At 33.5% G+C, this 17,283-nt stretch overlaps 1 protein-coding gene and 1 pseudogene across 1 annotated transcript in view; one reads left to right on the top strand and one right to left on the bottom strand.

Annotated features, from left to right (window-relative positions):
• The window catches only part of LOC100242519 (uncharacterized), a 49,479-nt gene extending 46,979 nt beyond the window's left edge, over positions 1-2,500 (bottom strand). The window contains exons 1-2 of the mRNA XM_059740924.1: positions 1,877-2,500; positions 744-1,640 (exon numbers count right to left, since the gene is read on the bottom strand). Coding sequence (XP_059596907.1) covers positions 744-1,640; positions 1,877-2,500 — 1,521 coding nt within the window. The remainder of the gene's footprint in view (positions 1-743; positions 1,641-1,876) is intronic.
• A 5,524-nt stretch (positions 2,501-8,024) lies between these two features.
• On the top strand, positions 8,025-10,941 carry LOC100264806 (receptor-like protein 7; annotated as a pseudogene).
• The last annotated feature ends 6,342 nt before the right edge of the window (positions 10,942-17,283 follow it).

The following is a 17,283-nucleotide window of genomic DNA, read 5'->3' as shown; positions in this document are numbered from 1 at the left end:
CTCCACATCAAGCCCTTCCCTAGCCATGTCACCACCATCCTCATCATCTACAAAAATATTGAATATATATCAACAAGAAATCATTTTTGAAGAAAAAATATAATTATTGAACTTTTATAAGTTTAAATATTTTACTAACCAATGTGAGAACTTGAACCTTCCACTTCATTTATTGGAATTGACCCTTCTTCATATAGAAGATTTTCCAATTCTTCAACATCTAGCTCTGCTGGCTAATCGTCATCAACTACCCAAAAATCGGTCTCATCAATGCATGCATAGTCAATGGGATCATAGATTCTTTTCTTGTTATAAAACCTAAAAAAGAAAAGCATATAATTATTCATAATTGTGAATAGAAGAATTTGAATTCAAAACAACTAAGAAAGCATTTATACTGATTTTTTAGCCGCAAATTGTAATGAACGTATACAAGATCATTAAGCCTTTGATGTTCCAATCTATTCCTTCTTTTGGTATGTATACGTTCAAAGACACTCCAATTCCTCTCACATCTAGAAGACGATGCGGTTTGGCTCAATATTTGAATGGCCAATTTTTGTAAATGTGGTGCACTGTATCCATGTAGCCTCCACCATTCATCTAGTTACCATTTCACATTAAAAATAAGAAAAAAATCAAACACATTAGCAAGTTTAAAATATTAAATAGTAAGTAGGTAACTAATAAAAAAGAACAAACACACTAATAAATGAAAATAATATTTCACCAGGTTGAAGTACTTCACATGAAGAATAAGCAAGGTCTCTTCCAAAACTTCCCAATCGATCACGAAATAACCTCATTTCATTCATTGTTTCAATCTTGCCTTTCAGAACTTTTTGATCAATAACATCCATAACACCTCCAATAACATTTGGCTTATTACAAAAGTTTTCCTGATCATATTGGAAACATGGATTCAACCAATAAGCTGCTGAATGAATGCTTTTCTTTAGTTGTTGATCCCAACGTTGCTTTATGATCTCTGTATAAGGCTCGTATAGTCTTTCGTTGTAGTTAAACAATTTCTTGATGCCCAAACGAACCCTATACATGCCTTCATACACATATTCCATCGAAGGCCTCTCATCACAATCAACAATACGCAATAAACGCATTAGTGGAGACATAAGATTCACAACAATCAAACAATCATTCCAAAATCTATTATCCAAGATGATGGAAACTGCAACTTGGCTTTTATAATCCTTTGAATATCTAGAGTCCACAAAGAACTTACTAGTCACCAAAGCTTGCAAGTCATGTTTATGATCATGAAGACTCTTGAGTGCAATGAAAGTAGTAGCAAAGCGAGTTGCACTAGGTCGCAGAATCTCTGTCCATCCTTCCCTTTTTCTCAACCAACTTAACAAAGCAACATGATTATACACAAAAATTGTCACCTTTGATGCACGTCTTACAAGTTCAGCAACATGGTCTATCTTACCAATATCCTTAAAGATCAAATTAAGACAATGAGCTGCACAAGGTGACCAATTAATGTGTTTATGCTTCTGAGAAATCAATCTCCCCGCGGCCACATAATTTGCTGTATTATCAGTCACTACATGAACTACATTGAGTGGACCCACCCATTCAATCACCTCATCAAATAACTGAAACAAATTAGTTGCATCCTAGACAATGTCCAAAGCATCAACAGATTTCACAAACGATATTCCTTCAGGACAATACACAAGGAAGTTGATGAGTGTTCTTTGTTTGTTATATGTCCAACCATCACCCATTATTGTACACCCAACTTTTGCCCAAATTGCACGATAAGAGTCCACAAGTAACTGAACTTCCTTCTTAGCATCCTTTAAAAGATTAATCCGCAACTGATAGTAATTTGGACCCTTATATCCAGGACCAATTGCAGATATAGCATCAACATTGGCTTGAAGTAGAAGGAATTCATAGCATTAGTAGGAATGCATGCATCATAAAAGAATCTCCCAACCGCCATATCCGCTCTCCAAGTAGCTTCTTTCCCAGCTAGCACACTCCTCATGGAAGGTTGAGCTCCTTGTGTATTTCTTGGTGCAAAATACTTATCCACTGTTGATTTTTTCCTTTTTCCACTACTAGCTGCCATAGGACTTTGCATTTCTTGAACCTCTTCTTCACCTTCTGCCATATCCCCTTCAAATTGTGACACATTAGGACCATAAGGATTTCTATATTCATCTGCTTCTTTGGTTGCTTTCTTAGCATTCACAAACTCTTGCAAAGAATTTTCCATGCGAAATCTGACATTAGGTGGAACCGATTTACATGGACCAATATCTCCTTTCACTCCAGCAAGATGTAGTTTCATTCTATGAATACCTCCACCTTTTGTAATCTTTTTACAATACAAACAAATAAGAGCTCTCCTTCCATTTCCATATCTTTCTTCAGAAACATGCTCCCGTGCAGGATCGGTCTTACTTCTACTTGATTGAGAATGGGTAGTTGAATCTTGACCAGAGGATGGAGTCAAGTTTGATGCCATTTTTTATTTCCCTATCAAATTAAAAACAAAAATCCCATATCAATCTAGAGAATGAAGGTCATCAACAATTTAATGATTTATAATCAAGTCATCAACAATTTACAATCACATATCACATATTAATCATAGTAAAAAATACACTTTTTCACCTATGATTCCTTAGATAATCAAACATCAAATCATTATCATATTTTAGGCACATGAATCTATGGTTGAGTTGCAATCTAATATCATAATGCACAAATTGTTGTATAATGGAAACAAACCGAGAATTCTTGAACTACATGTGCATGTGTGTATTTTTTATTTTTTTATTAATTGGGGAAAGAATTCAAAGCTGGTGGGCTTGTGGTGATTTTGAATCTTGATAGATGCATTTTTTTAACTTGTGTGTTTTTATTAGTATCATTTTTTGTAAAATAAAAATAAAATTTTGATAAATAAAAAATGAATATTTAGATATAAATTAGAAAAATATTTTTGATAATACTAAATAATAAAAAATTCTTTTAGAAGAAATTGTCAAAATTCATTAACAGCATGTCAAAATTCATAAGGTGGTCTAGAAATTGTTTAATTTTAATATCCATCATTCCATCAATATAATTAATAATTTGAATTTCTCAAAGTTCTCTAACTAAATAATAAAAAATTCCTCAAAGTCCTCTGATTATCAGAAAATAGAAATCAATCCAAAGATTCCAAACCATTATAAAATATTAAAAATTTAAAATCCCTTAAAGTTGTATAATGGAAAGTGGACTGTTGGAACTTGGAAACAAACCGAGAATGACGAGGAGCAGGCGGGCTGCCGGCGGGCTGCTGTGGGCGTCGCGAGCTGCCGGCGGTGCTGCTGTGGGTATCGCGAGGCTCCGGCGGTGTTGCTGTGGCCCTGTGGGCGTCGTGAGCTGCAGCGGGGCTGCTATGGGGGTCGCGGCTGCCGTCGTGGTTGCCGTGGGTGTTGCGGCTACCGGGGAACCTATTGTCTTGTGGGGGTCGCAGCTGACAGCGGCCCGAGGAGGAAGGGTTGGAGGCTGCTGGGTTTAATTTTGCTTATATAAGCAACAAAAAATGACGTCGTTTGATGCTTTAAAAAAAAAAAATTAAATTCATTTAACCGACTGGTTCCCTCATAACCGGGCGATTCGTCCGGTTCACTGGTTGGACCGCCGGTTCAAGCGATCTAATCCCGGTTTGGTCTCCATCCGGTCTAGTGACTAGACCGAACCGGAACCATGACCGACCGGCTGTCCAACCGGTCGAACCGACCGGTCCGATCCGGTTTTTAAAACCACGAGTTTTACACTTCAATGAAGTTTATGTTATACATGTGGGTATTAATTAAATAGATATTTCAAAGTGCTGATTTTTTTCTTTATTAAAACCATATTTGATTCTCGAAAAGTACTAAAAAATGAAAAAAAAAATATTAATGAAATTTTTTTTTTTTATGTTTGATTTTTTTAATTGAAAATATAAAAGAAAATAAAATATAATTAAAATTAGTTAAAAATTTATACATTTAAAAATTTTTTTAATCTTTATATAAAATAAATAAATAAAATGATATATAAAAATAATTTATTGATTTTAAATCTATATTTTTTTTTCTTTCACTTTTTTTTTTTTTGTTATTTTCTTTTCTTCCTATTTTCCCTCAATTTTTTTGGAAAACCAAACATAACCTAAATTTTTCTAAAAATGTGGAAGCCTAGAAAATTTACCTCTTATCCCAATATCACAATTCTTTGTGAATCTACATAATAACCTTAACCCATAAAGTGATGAAGCACACAAATTTATATAATTAGACTAAAGACAATTTTTATTTTTATTTTTTTACATTATATCTTTCTCATGAATAAAAATGTATACTCCTATAAGGGAGTTGGTTGATGGACAATTCTATCTTTCTATCACTAGGAGAGAGATCAAAATGACAATGAGAGTTATTTCTATAATTAATAGCCCACTTAAGTCACCCAACATGATTAAATTTATTTCACAATCACAAAATTTTGAAATCAAGTGCTTAAAAACAAGGATTGGGTCATGTGCTAGAGATATGTCTTAGACTTGTTTACTAAGTATTTTTTTAAAACAGTTTAACGTTGAGGAAAAAAAAATTATTTGACCACAAAAAAATGGTAAATGGTTTTCTATTCTTAAAAATAGAAATAGAGTATTTTTAGAAAACATCTTTTACTTACTTTCCGTTGTACTTTTTTTATGATTGTTTTAAAAATAATTATACTAATATAGAGAATAATGGAAATAAAAAATTACAAATAAAGTTATTTTTACAATATATTTAAAAATATAAAAAATATATTAAAAACATTTTTTCAAGTCCTAGACATACTTTTGTTCTAGAGAACAACAATTTTCACAAATCGTTTTTTAAAATTGTTTTCAGAAACACTTTTCACATGGAACCTAACTTGAATTATAGAACAATGTGGTGTGAAGTGTTGCTTGAAGATCCCAGCTTACGGAGACTACTTGGACATGTTAGTGGGAGTTTTTTGGTGGTGACCAAGACATGGCAAGGGGCTCTTTGTGGAACCATATATCCATGTAGAATTATGCCCATATTGGGTAGCTGTCAGTATCACTGCAGCTTGTAGGTGCCTTTTCACTCTTCCAAATAAACTTGGAAAAATTGTGTTTTGGGCCCAGCTGGGCCCAAAAATTAACATTTGGTCCTCCAACCACCCATATTTAACCTCAAGATCCAAACAAAGTATGAAAATTAAGATGAAGGATATTGTCTTTCATTAATTCCTAAAATACCCTTATCCCTTATATGCCTACAAGCGAGTATGAATTGTAATTTTTTTTGTGTTTTTTTTCTTTTTCTATTCCCTATTAAATATTACTCAATTCTAACTTTTTTTTTCCTTTTTATTCCAATATATATTTCTATTTTATGTCAAATAAAAAACAATAATATTTTTTTATTTTTCATTTTTAAAGATATTAAATCTTTTTGCTCTTATTAAAAGCAATGATAAAAATTTTGGGATTTTTCATCCAAATATTTTTTATCTTTTTGTATTTATCTTTTAGTTTAATTTTCATTTTTTATTTTAAATTTATATTACCCTTTCATCTACATTTTTCTCTTATTTTTAATTATTTTTTATATTTTCTACATTAACCATATTTTAAAAAATTTTAAAATTAACTATCACTTCACTTTATCTTTTATATATATATATATATATATATATATATATATATATATATATATATATATATATATATATATCTTTTTAGCTTTTTAATTTTTAATGTTTTTATTTTAAAATTTTTAAAAAGATAAATTTGTTGAAAAAAAATAATTAAGATATGAAGTTCTAATATTATATTAATAATTTTTCTTATCTAGATAGACTAATGCAAAGTATTTTGACCCACAATAAGAAAATTGTCAATACAATTTTTTAGTTAAACTTTAAAAATTAAGTTTCAAATAAAATATATTATATAAAATTTTATCTAAAAATTATTGAAAGTGGTATTTAATTTTTTTATTTATTGACTTTGAAACTTATCTAATTTTTTACTTGAAAGGTAATAGAACATGTTTACAAAAAAAAAAATTAGTTTTTCATTTTTTAAATAAATGAGTATAAATATATTAAAAGAATTAAAGATAATCTTAGTAAAAATTTTGATAAATATGATTATAATTTTAAATATAGATTCATTTGGATAAAATTTCACAAAAAAATATATATATAGTGAAAAGAAATAACATTGCTAAAACTACAAAAACAAAATATGCAATTACAAATTTTTTATGATGAAATTTAAAAATAAAATTCGAAACAATTCTTGAGTGAGAGAATTTGGGTGGGGGGAAAATCTTTGAGTGAAAAAAAATAGGAAAATTTTTCAAAATCACTTGAAATCCTTAAAAAAAAAAAGTAGTCTTGTACACCCTTGTACAATTAGTAAATTTGTTTTGTACAGTTAGTGTAATACCTTGTACAATAACTCAAATAACTCAAAATTTTATTTCTTATGTGTTAATTTTTGTAGGGAAAGTCTTAATGAAATAGTTTGATAAAAAAAAGAAAAAAAAATTATCACTAATCGTCTTAATATCAAATTCAAGTTGCTATTAGGAGCCTTGTACACCCTTGTACACTTAGCACATTTCCCTTGTACAATTAGTATAATACCCTTGTACAATGACATAAATTTCATATTTGTCATAACTTAAACGTATTTTCAAAAAGAGGCAATATAGAAAATAAAAATAAAAACTAGAAAAATATTTTAAAACCAAACTCAAATATAATCTATATAATTTTTAGTTACTTGTTTTCATCTAAAACAAGTAAATATACCTTTCAACCCTTTTATATATATAAAAAAATCAATCTCTACTATGTATTGATATAATTCACTTCTAAAATTAGGTCATATAAAAACATTTTAATTGAGTACTTAAAATAAAAACTCTCCATCCATCCTCATTTTAATCGAGTACTTAAAATAAAAACTCTCAATCCATCCCCTTTCTTTATTTTTCTTTTTCTTATTTTAATAAATTTTTAATTAATTCAAATCATTAAAAAAAATCCTTAATAAACAAATTTGTAGCATTTCATATAACTTATTACTAAAAGTCATGTTCAAAAAGTTGTTAAAATAAGGAAGGAAGAAGATTAAAAAAAAAAATTGAACTTTTTATTTTATAATAGTAAAAAAAAACTTTAAAATACTTTTTAGTATAAAAAAAATAAAATAGTGAATATATTTATTTTAAATGGTATTTTAATCATTAAATTATTTACTTCTAAAATGTAAACGATAAAAATAAATATAAAAGATAATTTTCATTTATTTAAATTAATATTTTTTTTAAAGTATTTTCTAAAATAGTCTTTGAATCATTAATATAATTTTTTTATTTATATTTAAAAATAAAAAATAATGCAATTTTTCAATTATTTATAAAAGAGTTTTAAAAAAATGAAAAATCTAAAAATGGTTAAATAAGAAAGAAGAGTGGCAAGTAGTAGAATAAAGACAAAAATGAGTCAAGTGGATATTTTTGTCAATTACTATCTCATATCATTGGACTTAAATATGGGTGGTTGGAGGACCAAATGTTAATTTTTGGGCCCAGGGCCCAAAACACAATTCTCCCAATAAACTTTACCCGGTCTCATCACTAATGGAAATTTGGGCTCCACCAAAGCTTCTATCAAGTCACCAATTGAAGAGAGAGGCTATTCATCAGCTTAAGTCAATGCAAGTCATTTAATAAATAGAGATTTTGCATAATGCCACCCCTAAGCCTACGGAGACAACTTGACTTGTGAGTGTGATTTTTAATATTAGTAATAGGGATTCATTGAGGGGCAAATTCTGAAACTGTTTAAAATTTATGGGCAGACTAGTCTGCTGGGTTGCAGTCAATGCACAGTACTCATTACTATATAAGACTATGGATCCTGGCTGTGAACCCTCATCATTCCCATTTGCTTTCTTATTATCCATAGAAAATATGGGCTCAACTTTGTGTCTCTTCATGTTCATGCCCTGTCTCCTTTTACTCTCATCTTTTTATCTAATGGTGGCTAACTCTTCCTCTTCCATGCAGCAGCCACATGATAGTAAGAGCTCCGCCTTGCTTTAGTTCACGCAAAGCTTTTCGATTGATGAGCATGTTTCTTATGATCCTTCTGCTTATCCAAAAGTGGCATTGTGGAAATCCCATAAAGAAGGAGAAGGAAGTGACTGTTGCTCATGGGATGGTGTTGAGTGTGACAGGGAGACTGGTCATGTGATCGGCCTTCACCTTGCCAGCAGTTGCCTATCTGATTCTATCAACTCCAGTAGCAACCTCTTCCGTCTTGTTCATCTTCAAAGTCTTGACCTCTCTGACAATTATTTTCATCATTCTGAGATCCCATTTGGAATTGAACAGCTTTCGAGGCTGAGAAGTCTCAACCTCTCTTTTTCTGGATTCTTGATTCGTCCCTAGCAGTGGCAGTGGCAATGGCACCATCTGATTCGGGGTTCGGTCCCCGACAACAGCGCCATTTGATTCGTGCCCAATTGGTGTCTCAGCTGATTCGTGTCCAGCTGGTGCTCCTTGATTGAGGGAGTAATCAACAAAATTTATAACCTATTACACCATATACTAGGGTAGCAAAGACAAAGCTACAATAGCATAGTGGCTCTAGGATCGTTCACTGGGATGGGTTTTCACTTCACAAATGATGTTAATTCAAAGTTGAATTGGTGCCTTTTCATTTCAAGGTTAGCTTTAAAAGAAAACATAAAGATGTTTGAATGAAAAAGGATTGGTTTTAAGCTAACCAAAAATAGTAACTGATTTTACTTACAAAGAAAGATGTTTCTTGGAGTTCAGATCACTAGGCTCAGATTCCTCATACAAAAAGGGAGTTCCGGTCACTTGTTTCTTTTCCTCGCATTAGAGAATTAACATATAGTTAATTCTCTAACCGGTGTTGTACAGATGCTTCCCATTAATGGGTTCAAACACTAAATCCCTCTCACTGATGCACCTTGCAATGGCTCATACCTCTCACCTAGCACTTGCCATTCAAGATGATCTTTAACCTTGGACTTCCCTTCAAAAGCTCGCAAGAGATAACTAATGGATGTCTCCTTGGAGTCGAAAAGCTTACCAAGTGTTGGCTATTCTAGAAAATCCTACCTTCAAGTCACCTCCCAAAGGCTCGCAAGAGATAAACTAGTGAATCTCCATGGACGGAGATCACTTGCCTTACCAAGTGTTGGCCCAGGTGACTCTAAGGTGTTTTAAGTTAACTAAAAACATAGAAATCACTAACGGGTTACACTTTCTCTTCATTAAAAACTAAAACAACAAAACTTCCAATTTATGCATGTGGAAACTTACCCGGCTTTCCTCACTCCAAGAGACAAAAAACTTAGCCTCTCATCCTCTAAGGAAAAATCCTCAAAGTTTGGTTGGCTAGAAATAAAAAGAAATGAAAAATGAAAGAGAAGGAAAAACAGAGCAAGGCTCTGTATATTCTATATATTGATCGATATTACATATATGATTACATGATTTTCTTACAGTGGATGCAAGGGAGTTTATATAGGAAGGTAATTTACCCTTCCTTAGATACTTCCTAGCTAAGGAATTACATGAGTGGTTGAATACAAGGAGAAAATGGAAATTTAGACACAAAAATCTGAAGAAAAATATCTCAATGTGTCGGTCACAAATATCGGGAAGCTCCAGGAACATTTCGCAGGTGAAAAATGGTGTCTGCGAGATTTCGCAGACACTCAAGAGGGCTGCGAAATATTTTCGCAACAACATGCTATCCTCCCAGGGCTGCGAAGTTGGCTTCCACCTTGGTGTTCTCAGCTTCCAGCTTGCGGCATATATCGGGTAACTTCAGGAGGAATTTCAAAACACTGTACAAAAAGGCTGCGAAATTCTCGCAACAAAAGGCTGATTCCGCAACACTTTGCAAAATGCTTCCTTCAGCTTGGAGTGATCGGCTTGAAATGGCTGTAACTCCTTCATTTCAACTCCGAATTGCGCACCGTTTGAAGCATTGGATTCTTGACTTCCTGGGCTTTGAAATGGTATATAGCATGTAGAAAATGGACTTCGGGAAGTACTCCAAAAGTGCGCAAGAAGACTGCATCTGATGTCCTCTGTTTTCTTCACTCTATTTTTCCTCTTCTCCATTGTTCTTTTCTTGCATAATTTGAACGACTTTGGCAAAGGGCTATGGAGCTCCAAAGCTTGGTTCTTCATGAATTTGAGCTTCCAAAAGCTTTGCCATAACTTGTCCAAGTAGCTCCTCCATCATTTGGCATGCTTGAATTGATTCATAAGTTGATAAAAACATGTAAACTTGCCACAAAATGGTTAAAACCAATTACTAAGGACCTTAATGAATTAATTGGGTTAAATGAATATGATTACTACTCAAAGGTTCTTAAAACCATTATAATTAGGTCTACAAAATAGCACTTTTTGGTAGTAATCAATTCTCTGGCCAAATCCCATCAGAACTCTTAGCACTGTCCAAATTGGTTTTCCTTGATCTCTCGGAAACCCAATGTTGCAGCTTGAAAAGCCTGGCTTGGGAAATCTGGTTCAGAACTTAACCCACTTAAAGGAACTTCGTCTATCTCAGGTGAACATTTGTTCAACGATACCTCATGAGTTGGCAAGTTTATCTTCACTGACATCTCTCTTTCTCAGAGAATGTGGATTGCACGGTGAATTCCCAATGGAAAATTTTCAGTTACCATGCATATAGTATCTTAGTGTGAGGTACAATACGGATCTGATTGGTTATTTGCCTGAATTTCAGGAAACCAGTCCCCTTCAAAATGTTGTATCTTTCTGGTACAAGTTTTTTCTGGTGAGTTACCAACTTCAATTGGGAGGTTTGCTTCTTTGATTGAATTGGATATCAGCTCGTGCAATTTCACAGGGTTGGTCCCATCTTCACTTGGTCACCTTCCCCAGCTATCCTATTTGGACCTTTCAAGGAACTCTTTTAGTGGCCAAATTTCTTCTTTCTTGGGCAACCTTACCCAGCTATCCTATTTGGGCATTTCAAATAACCATTTTAGTGGCCACATTCCTTCTTTCTTGGCAAATCTTACCCAACTCACTTATTTAGACCTTTCTTCGAATGATTTCAGTGTCAGAACCCTTGCTTGGCTTGGTGAGCAAACAAAACTCACTTATTTATATCTCGAGCAAATAAATTTAATTGGAGAAATCTCATTCTCTCTTGTAAATATGAGTCAACTAACTCTTTTGGCTCTTGCAAATAATCAATTGAGTGGTCAGATCCCATCTTGGCTCATGAACCTCACCCAATTAACTGCATTAGATCTTGGGGGAAACAATTTAGAGGGTGGGATCCCAAGTTCATTATTTGAACTTGTAAATCTTCAAGCTCTTTCTGTATAAGGAAATAACTTGACTGGAACAGTGGAACTCCACATGTTATCTAAGCTCAAAAATCCCACTGGACTCCTATTATCAGGCAACAGGTTATCATTGCTCAGTTACACCAGAACCAATGCCACTCCCCCTACATTCAAGCTTTTAGGATTGGGGTCATGCAACTTAACTGAGTTTCCTGATTTCCTGCAGAACCAAGATGAATTGGAGGTGCTTTCCCTTTCTGATAATAAAATTCATGGACCAATTCCAAAGTGGGTGTGGAACATAAGCAAAGAAACGCTAGAGACTCTGGACCTTTTTGGAAACTTTTTAACAGGCTTTGACCAACGTCCAATTGTGCTTCCATGGCCCAGGTTATACAGTTTACAACTTGATTTTAACATGCTGCAAGGACCACTTCCAATTCCACCACCATCAACCATATTATATTCAGTCTCTTGAAATAAACTGACCGGAGAAATTTTGCCACTTATTTGCAACATGAGTTCTCTTATGTTACTTGATTTGTCTAGTAACAATTTGAGTGGCAGGATTGACCGAACTTCTTTGTTTTACCAAAATACTTAGCCTTTTTACGTAGCAACTCTAGTCAAGAAAAACTAGAGAAAGAGTCACTACGGCTTTTGTAATATTCCGGGTATCGTCCTCAAGACTGACTTATGGAAATTGTCAATACTAGAATAAATGAATTGCTTTTGTTTAAATCCGAAAGTGAAAATCAATATGTGAATAATGTGAAACTAAGTAAAAGAAATTAAATTAATAAAAAAAATGAATATTGATTTTAAATTCAATTGATTCAAGTTTGGGGTTTTCCACAATCCAACCTAGGGTATAGAAATTAAAGAAAACAAGGGTCTTTTAAGTAATATGATCTTAGGGTTTTGGGATCCTTGGCCGCTCGCGATCAAGTTAAGTTCTATAACTCAAAATTGCATCTGAAACCTAATTTTTCCTTTTTAAAACAGATTCCTAAAACCATCAAATGAATGAGATTGATTACCAATTTAAGATTTGGCTTTTTAACCCTTCCTACCCTTTATAGCTTTGTTTAAGGGCAAATAACAGTAGTGTAGATGAGGATAACTAATGATCAAGAATTACCAAGAATCACTAGTATCAAGTAATAACCTGTCATATCATTCCCTAAACGAACTCACAAGGATAGGATAAAAAATGATAAATTGTCACCCAATCAATAATTAATCTCATTGTTATAATAATTTACCCATTGTCCCTATAGGTTTCCTAGCCCTTAGGTTTTCATGCTTCAAGCCCCAAGTTGGCCTTTAGCCTCTCATGGGGGTGATGTCACATTCACAATTCATAATAGGGTAAAAATCCATAATTTGAATCAAAAGAAACTAAAAACAATATATTTAATAAAGAAGAAAAAGAAAAAAAACCAAAGTTCTCATCTTCTTCCACCTTTAATGTCAAACTCTCAGGAAAAAGATCTAAGATCCCTAAAACCTAGAATTGAGAGAGTTTATATAATATCATCAATTACCTAACATGTGGCATACTCTCATTGGCCACTTATTACAAAATAATTTCCTAAAAATGATTAAAAAATAATAAAATGGTGATTTCTAGTTGTGTGGGGTTCACTTAGGGTGGATGGAGTGCCCTAGATGAAATTCCCGAGGTAGAGGAGGTGAAACATCAAAGTAGCAATGGGTGAATTCAAAATTGGTGTCATTTTGAAGTGGATTTCGAATTCATAAGTTGAATAGATGCAATTCCCGAGGTAGAGGAGGCGGAACATCAAAGTGGCAGTGGGTGAATTCGAAATTGGTGTCATTTCAAAGTGGATTTCGAATTCCTAAGTTGAATTTCGAAATCATTTTGAAATGACCCTCCAGCTTAGTGCAGTTGTTTTCAAATGGTCATAACTTCTTCATTTTAGCTTTGATTTACACACCGTTTGAAGCGTTGGACTCCTGACTTCTTGATCTTCGAAACAATATATAGTATGTATAAAATGGACTCTAGGAAGTGCTCTAAATTTGTCCTCAAAGTCAGAGTATATAATACCATTAGATTTTTGAGTTCTAAATTTTCATGCAGCTGAATCTTGCTTTATGCCTCATTGCCCATGTTTTCTTGCCTTCTTTCTTACTCCATAATGGTTATTTCTCATCTTAAAAACTCATGATATCCTCATCTTGCCTTTCCTTATGGTTCATGAGTCTTCACTCATTTAGCCCTTTCTTGATCTTTCAAACTCTAAAGTGATTCAACTTGCACCATTTTCTTCCCTTGAACATGAGATAAGTCTCCAAAGTAAAAAATTAAACTCATGGCTAAGGCCTTAGCATTGATTTAGGTCAAGTTGGGTGATTTGAATGTCTTTTGGTGCACAAATTATATAGAATATGTGCCATTAAAGCACATATTTTGGCTTCAATCAAGGATTCCTCAATGTTTGGCCAACTAGAGCTAATCTCTGTACTAGATCTGAGAAACAACAACCTTGATGGCCCCATTCCTCAAACATGCACAGTGCCAAATAATTTGAGGGTGATTGCTTTAGGTGAAAATCAATTCCAAAGCCAAATACCTAGATTATTTGCCAATTGCATGATGTTAGAGTACCTTGTTCTCGGAAACAATCAAATCGATGATATTTTCCCTTTTTGGCTTGGAGCTCTCCCACAACTGCAAGTTCTTATTTTGAGATCCAATAGATTCCATGGTGCAATAGGGAATTGGCACGCCAATTTAAGGTTTCCCAAGTTGTGCATCATCGACCTCTCTGACAATGAGTTCATAGGTGATTTGCCATCAGTGTATTTCCAAAATTGGGATGCCATGAAACTTTCAAATGCAAACCACCTCAAGTACATGTAGGCCAATCAAGATTTTTAAAGCCCAGGGTATACGTACACTTTTGGTTACATGTACTTGATGACAATGACAAACAAAGGCATGCAGAGGTATTATGAGGAGATCCCTAATATTTTCATAGCAATTGATTTCTCAGGTAACAATTTCAAAGGACAAATTCCAACCTCCATTGGGAACCTTAAGGGGTTTCATTTGCTCAAACTTGGCGGCAACAATCTTATTGGCCATATCCCATCCTCCCTAGGGAACCTAACATAGCAGGAGTCATTGGATTTTTCCTAGAACAAGGTCTCAGGTGAGATCCCTTTGCAACTAACAAAGATGACATTACTTGAGTTCTTCAATGTTTCCCACAATCATCTCATAGGACATATACCACAAGGAAATCAATTTACAACATTTCCAAATGCTTCCTTTGATGGGAACCCGGGATTGTGTGGAAGTCCTTTGTCAAGGGCATGTGAAAGTTCTCAAGCATCACCACCAACACTTTCATCCTCTAAACAAGGTTCAACTAGAGAATTTGATTGGAAATTTGTATTAATGGGATATGGAAGTGGGCTAGTAATTGGAGTTTTAATTGCGTATTGCTTGACCTCATGGAAACATGAGTGGTTCGTGAAAACCTTTGGTAAGCAGCAAAGAAAATGGACAAGGAAAGAAAGAAAGGAGCAGAGAGGTTGAATTTGTCCAACCAAAATTTCCTTGAAAGATTTCTTAATCTATGTATACTGCTTGCATTGTTAGACTTCTTTCCTCATCTCTTTTTCCATTTTAGTCATGTTGTTACTTCAACTTGTGTTTGTGTTGGCCAATGAATGTAAAAACTGCTTAGGTTTTTTTTTATTACATGTAATGTAGCAATGCAACTTGATTATGGCTTGTACTGAACTGCAAACTAAATGTGTTAGTCTCATCACTTCTTTTATCATTCTTTCTTCCTTTTATTGAGTTGGGCGCTTACATATTAGAAGTACTATCACTAGCTTGCATGTATTAGATTCTTTTACATATTTTGTATCCAAAAAGGAAAAGGCAAAATGAAAGTTGCCTTGCATTAGAGTTGATCTATTTTATGGGAAGTTAAGCATCAGTACTGGTCCCTTGAGTTTGTTTTACTTGCAAAGCTTCTTGCAGTTGGCCTAGTGAAACCATGTTTTTGGCTCATCTACATCAATCTTATAACTTGTATGTTTGGGTCTACTATGGTATTGCAAGTCTTTCATTTGAAATAAAGGCAAAAACTTCAATATGTGAGCACCTAACCACAAAACAGAAAATTCAAGAGAGATATGGAATATTTTTAAGTTAATCAAATGAGAAGCCTTCTATTTATCCATGAAATTCCATAGGAAAAGTTTTTTTGTTTTTCCAACTTTCAAGGCTAGCTAATCTTGATGTGTTACCAACTTACCACCACCATTTTCAACCTCTGATCGTAGTGTATTTGGTTGGAAAATCATATTGATGGATTATGAAAACTTTTGGACCGCAGTAACCAAAATGGAGAATGAGGGAAAAACAGAGACACAAAGGCTAAGACTATGTTCGAGAGCTATTGTCGAAAACATTTCTGAAACATTATTATCGAGAAAAAAATTTTAAAACTGTTATTTGATGTTTCCTATAACAAAAATTGGTTTAGAAACATGAAATTTTTTTAACCTATTTTCTATGTTTTTAAATATATTTTAAAAATCATTTATTTCTAGTGCATTATTTTTAATATTTATATAATTATTTTTTAAAACAATCTTTAAGAAAAAAGTGAAAATAACTAAAAGATATTGTCTACAATTACCCTTTTTTATTTTTAATATTAAAAAACTTTTTTTTTCTTATGAAAAGTGTTTTCCTTTTTCTTTTTCTTTTTTGTCTTTCCCTTGAGAGATTTAAATCTATGTCTCTTGTACTGCTCTATTTTGTTCCCATTCTTTTTTCTTTTTATTCTACCGCTGTTTGATTTTTCTCTCTGTTTTTTTTAGAAACTTCGTTCAATAATGAACTGCAACTCTAGTCCAATGGGGTACAACAACTAGAAGTCTAGAAAAATTATATACTAGAAGTAATGTGACTTAAGTGAGAATCAATCAATTCCAAGGCCTTAATGGCCTTGATGACCCCATCCCTCAAACATGCATAGTGCCAAATAATTTGAGGACAATTGACTTAAGTGAGAATCAATTCCAAGGCCAAATACCAAGATCATTGGTCAATTGCTAAATGCTCGAGTACCTTGCTCTTGGAAACAATCAAATTGATGATATTTTCCATTTTTGGTTAGGAGCTCTCCCACAGTTACAGGTTCTTATTTTGAATCCAATAGATTCCATGGTGCAATAGGGAGTTGGCACTCCAATTTCAAGTTTCCCAAGTTGCGCATCATTGACATCTCTGACAATAAGTTTATAGGTGATTAGCCATCAAAGTATTTCCAAAATTGGGATGCCATGAAACTTACAGATATTGCAAAGGACCTTAGGTACATAGAGGTACAACCAAAGATTCAAATTCCAGGGTTTAGTTGGAGTTTCGGTTACATGTACTCACTGACAATCACAAACAAAGGCATGCAGAGGTTGTATGAGGAGATCCCTGATATTTTCATACCAATTGATTTCTCAGACAACAATTTCAAAGGACACATTCCAACCTCCATTGGGAGCCTCAAGGGGCTTCATTTGTTCAACATTGGCGGCAACAATCTTACTGGTCATATCCCATCCTCCCTGGGAACCTAACACAACTGGAGTGTCACGCCCCAAGACCCACTCTAAGGGCGTGATGGTCATTTCACACTTCAAACCCGAAGGCTTACAGTGTAACCTGACCCAAACACTTATCTTGTAATCGGAAGTTACCAATTACCAAGTACCTGTTCAGAGTAGCAGAACAAATCTAAAATCCTCAAAATTCAATTTCAAAACTAAAACATCCACTATCCAAAATCCATGGTCCAAATATTTGCAAACTT

The sequence above is a fragment of the Vitis vinifera genome, chromosome 12, assembly GCF_030704535.1.
Source record: "Vitis vinifera cultivar Pinot Noir 40024 chromosome 12, ASM3070453v1".
Lineage (NCBI taxonomy): Eukaryota > Viridiplantae > Streptophyta > Magnoliopsida > Vitales > Vitaceae > Vitis > Vitis vinifera.
Note: the sequence above shows the minus strand (reverse complement) of the source record. Positions and strands in the feature narration are given on the sequence as shown.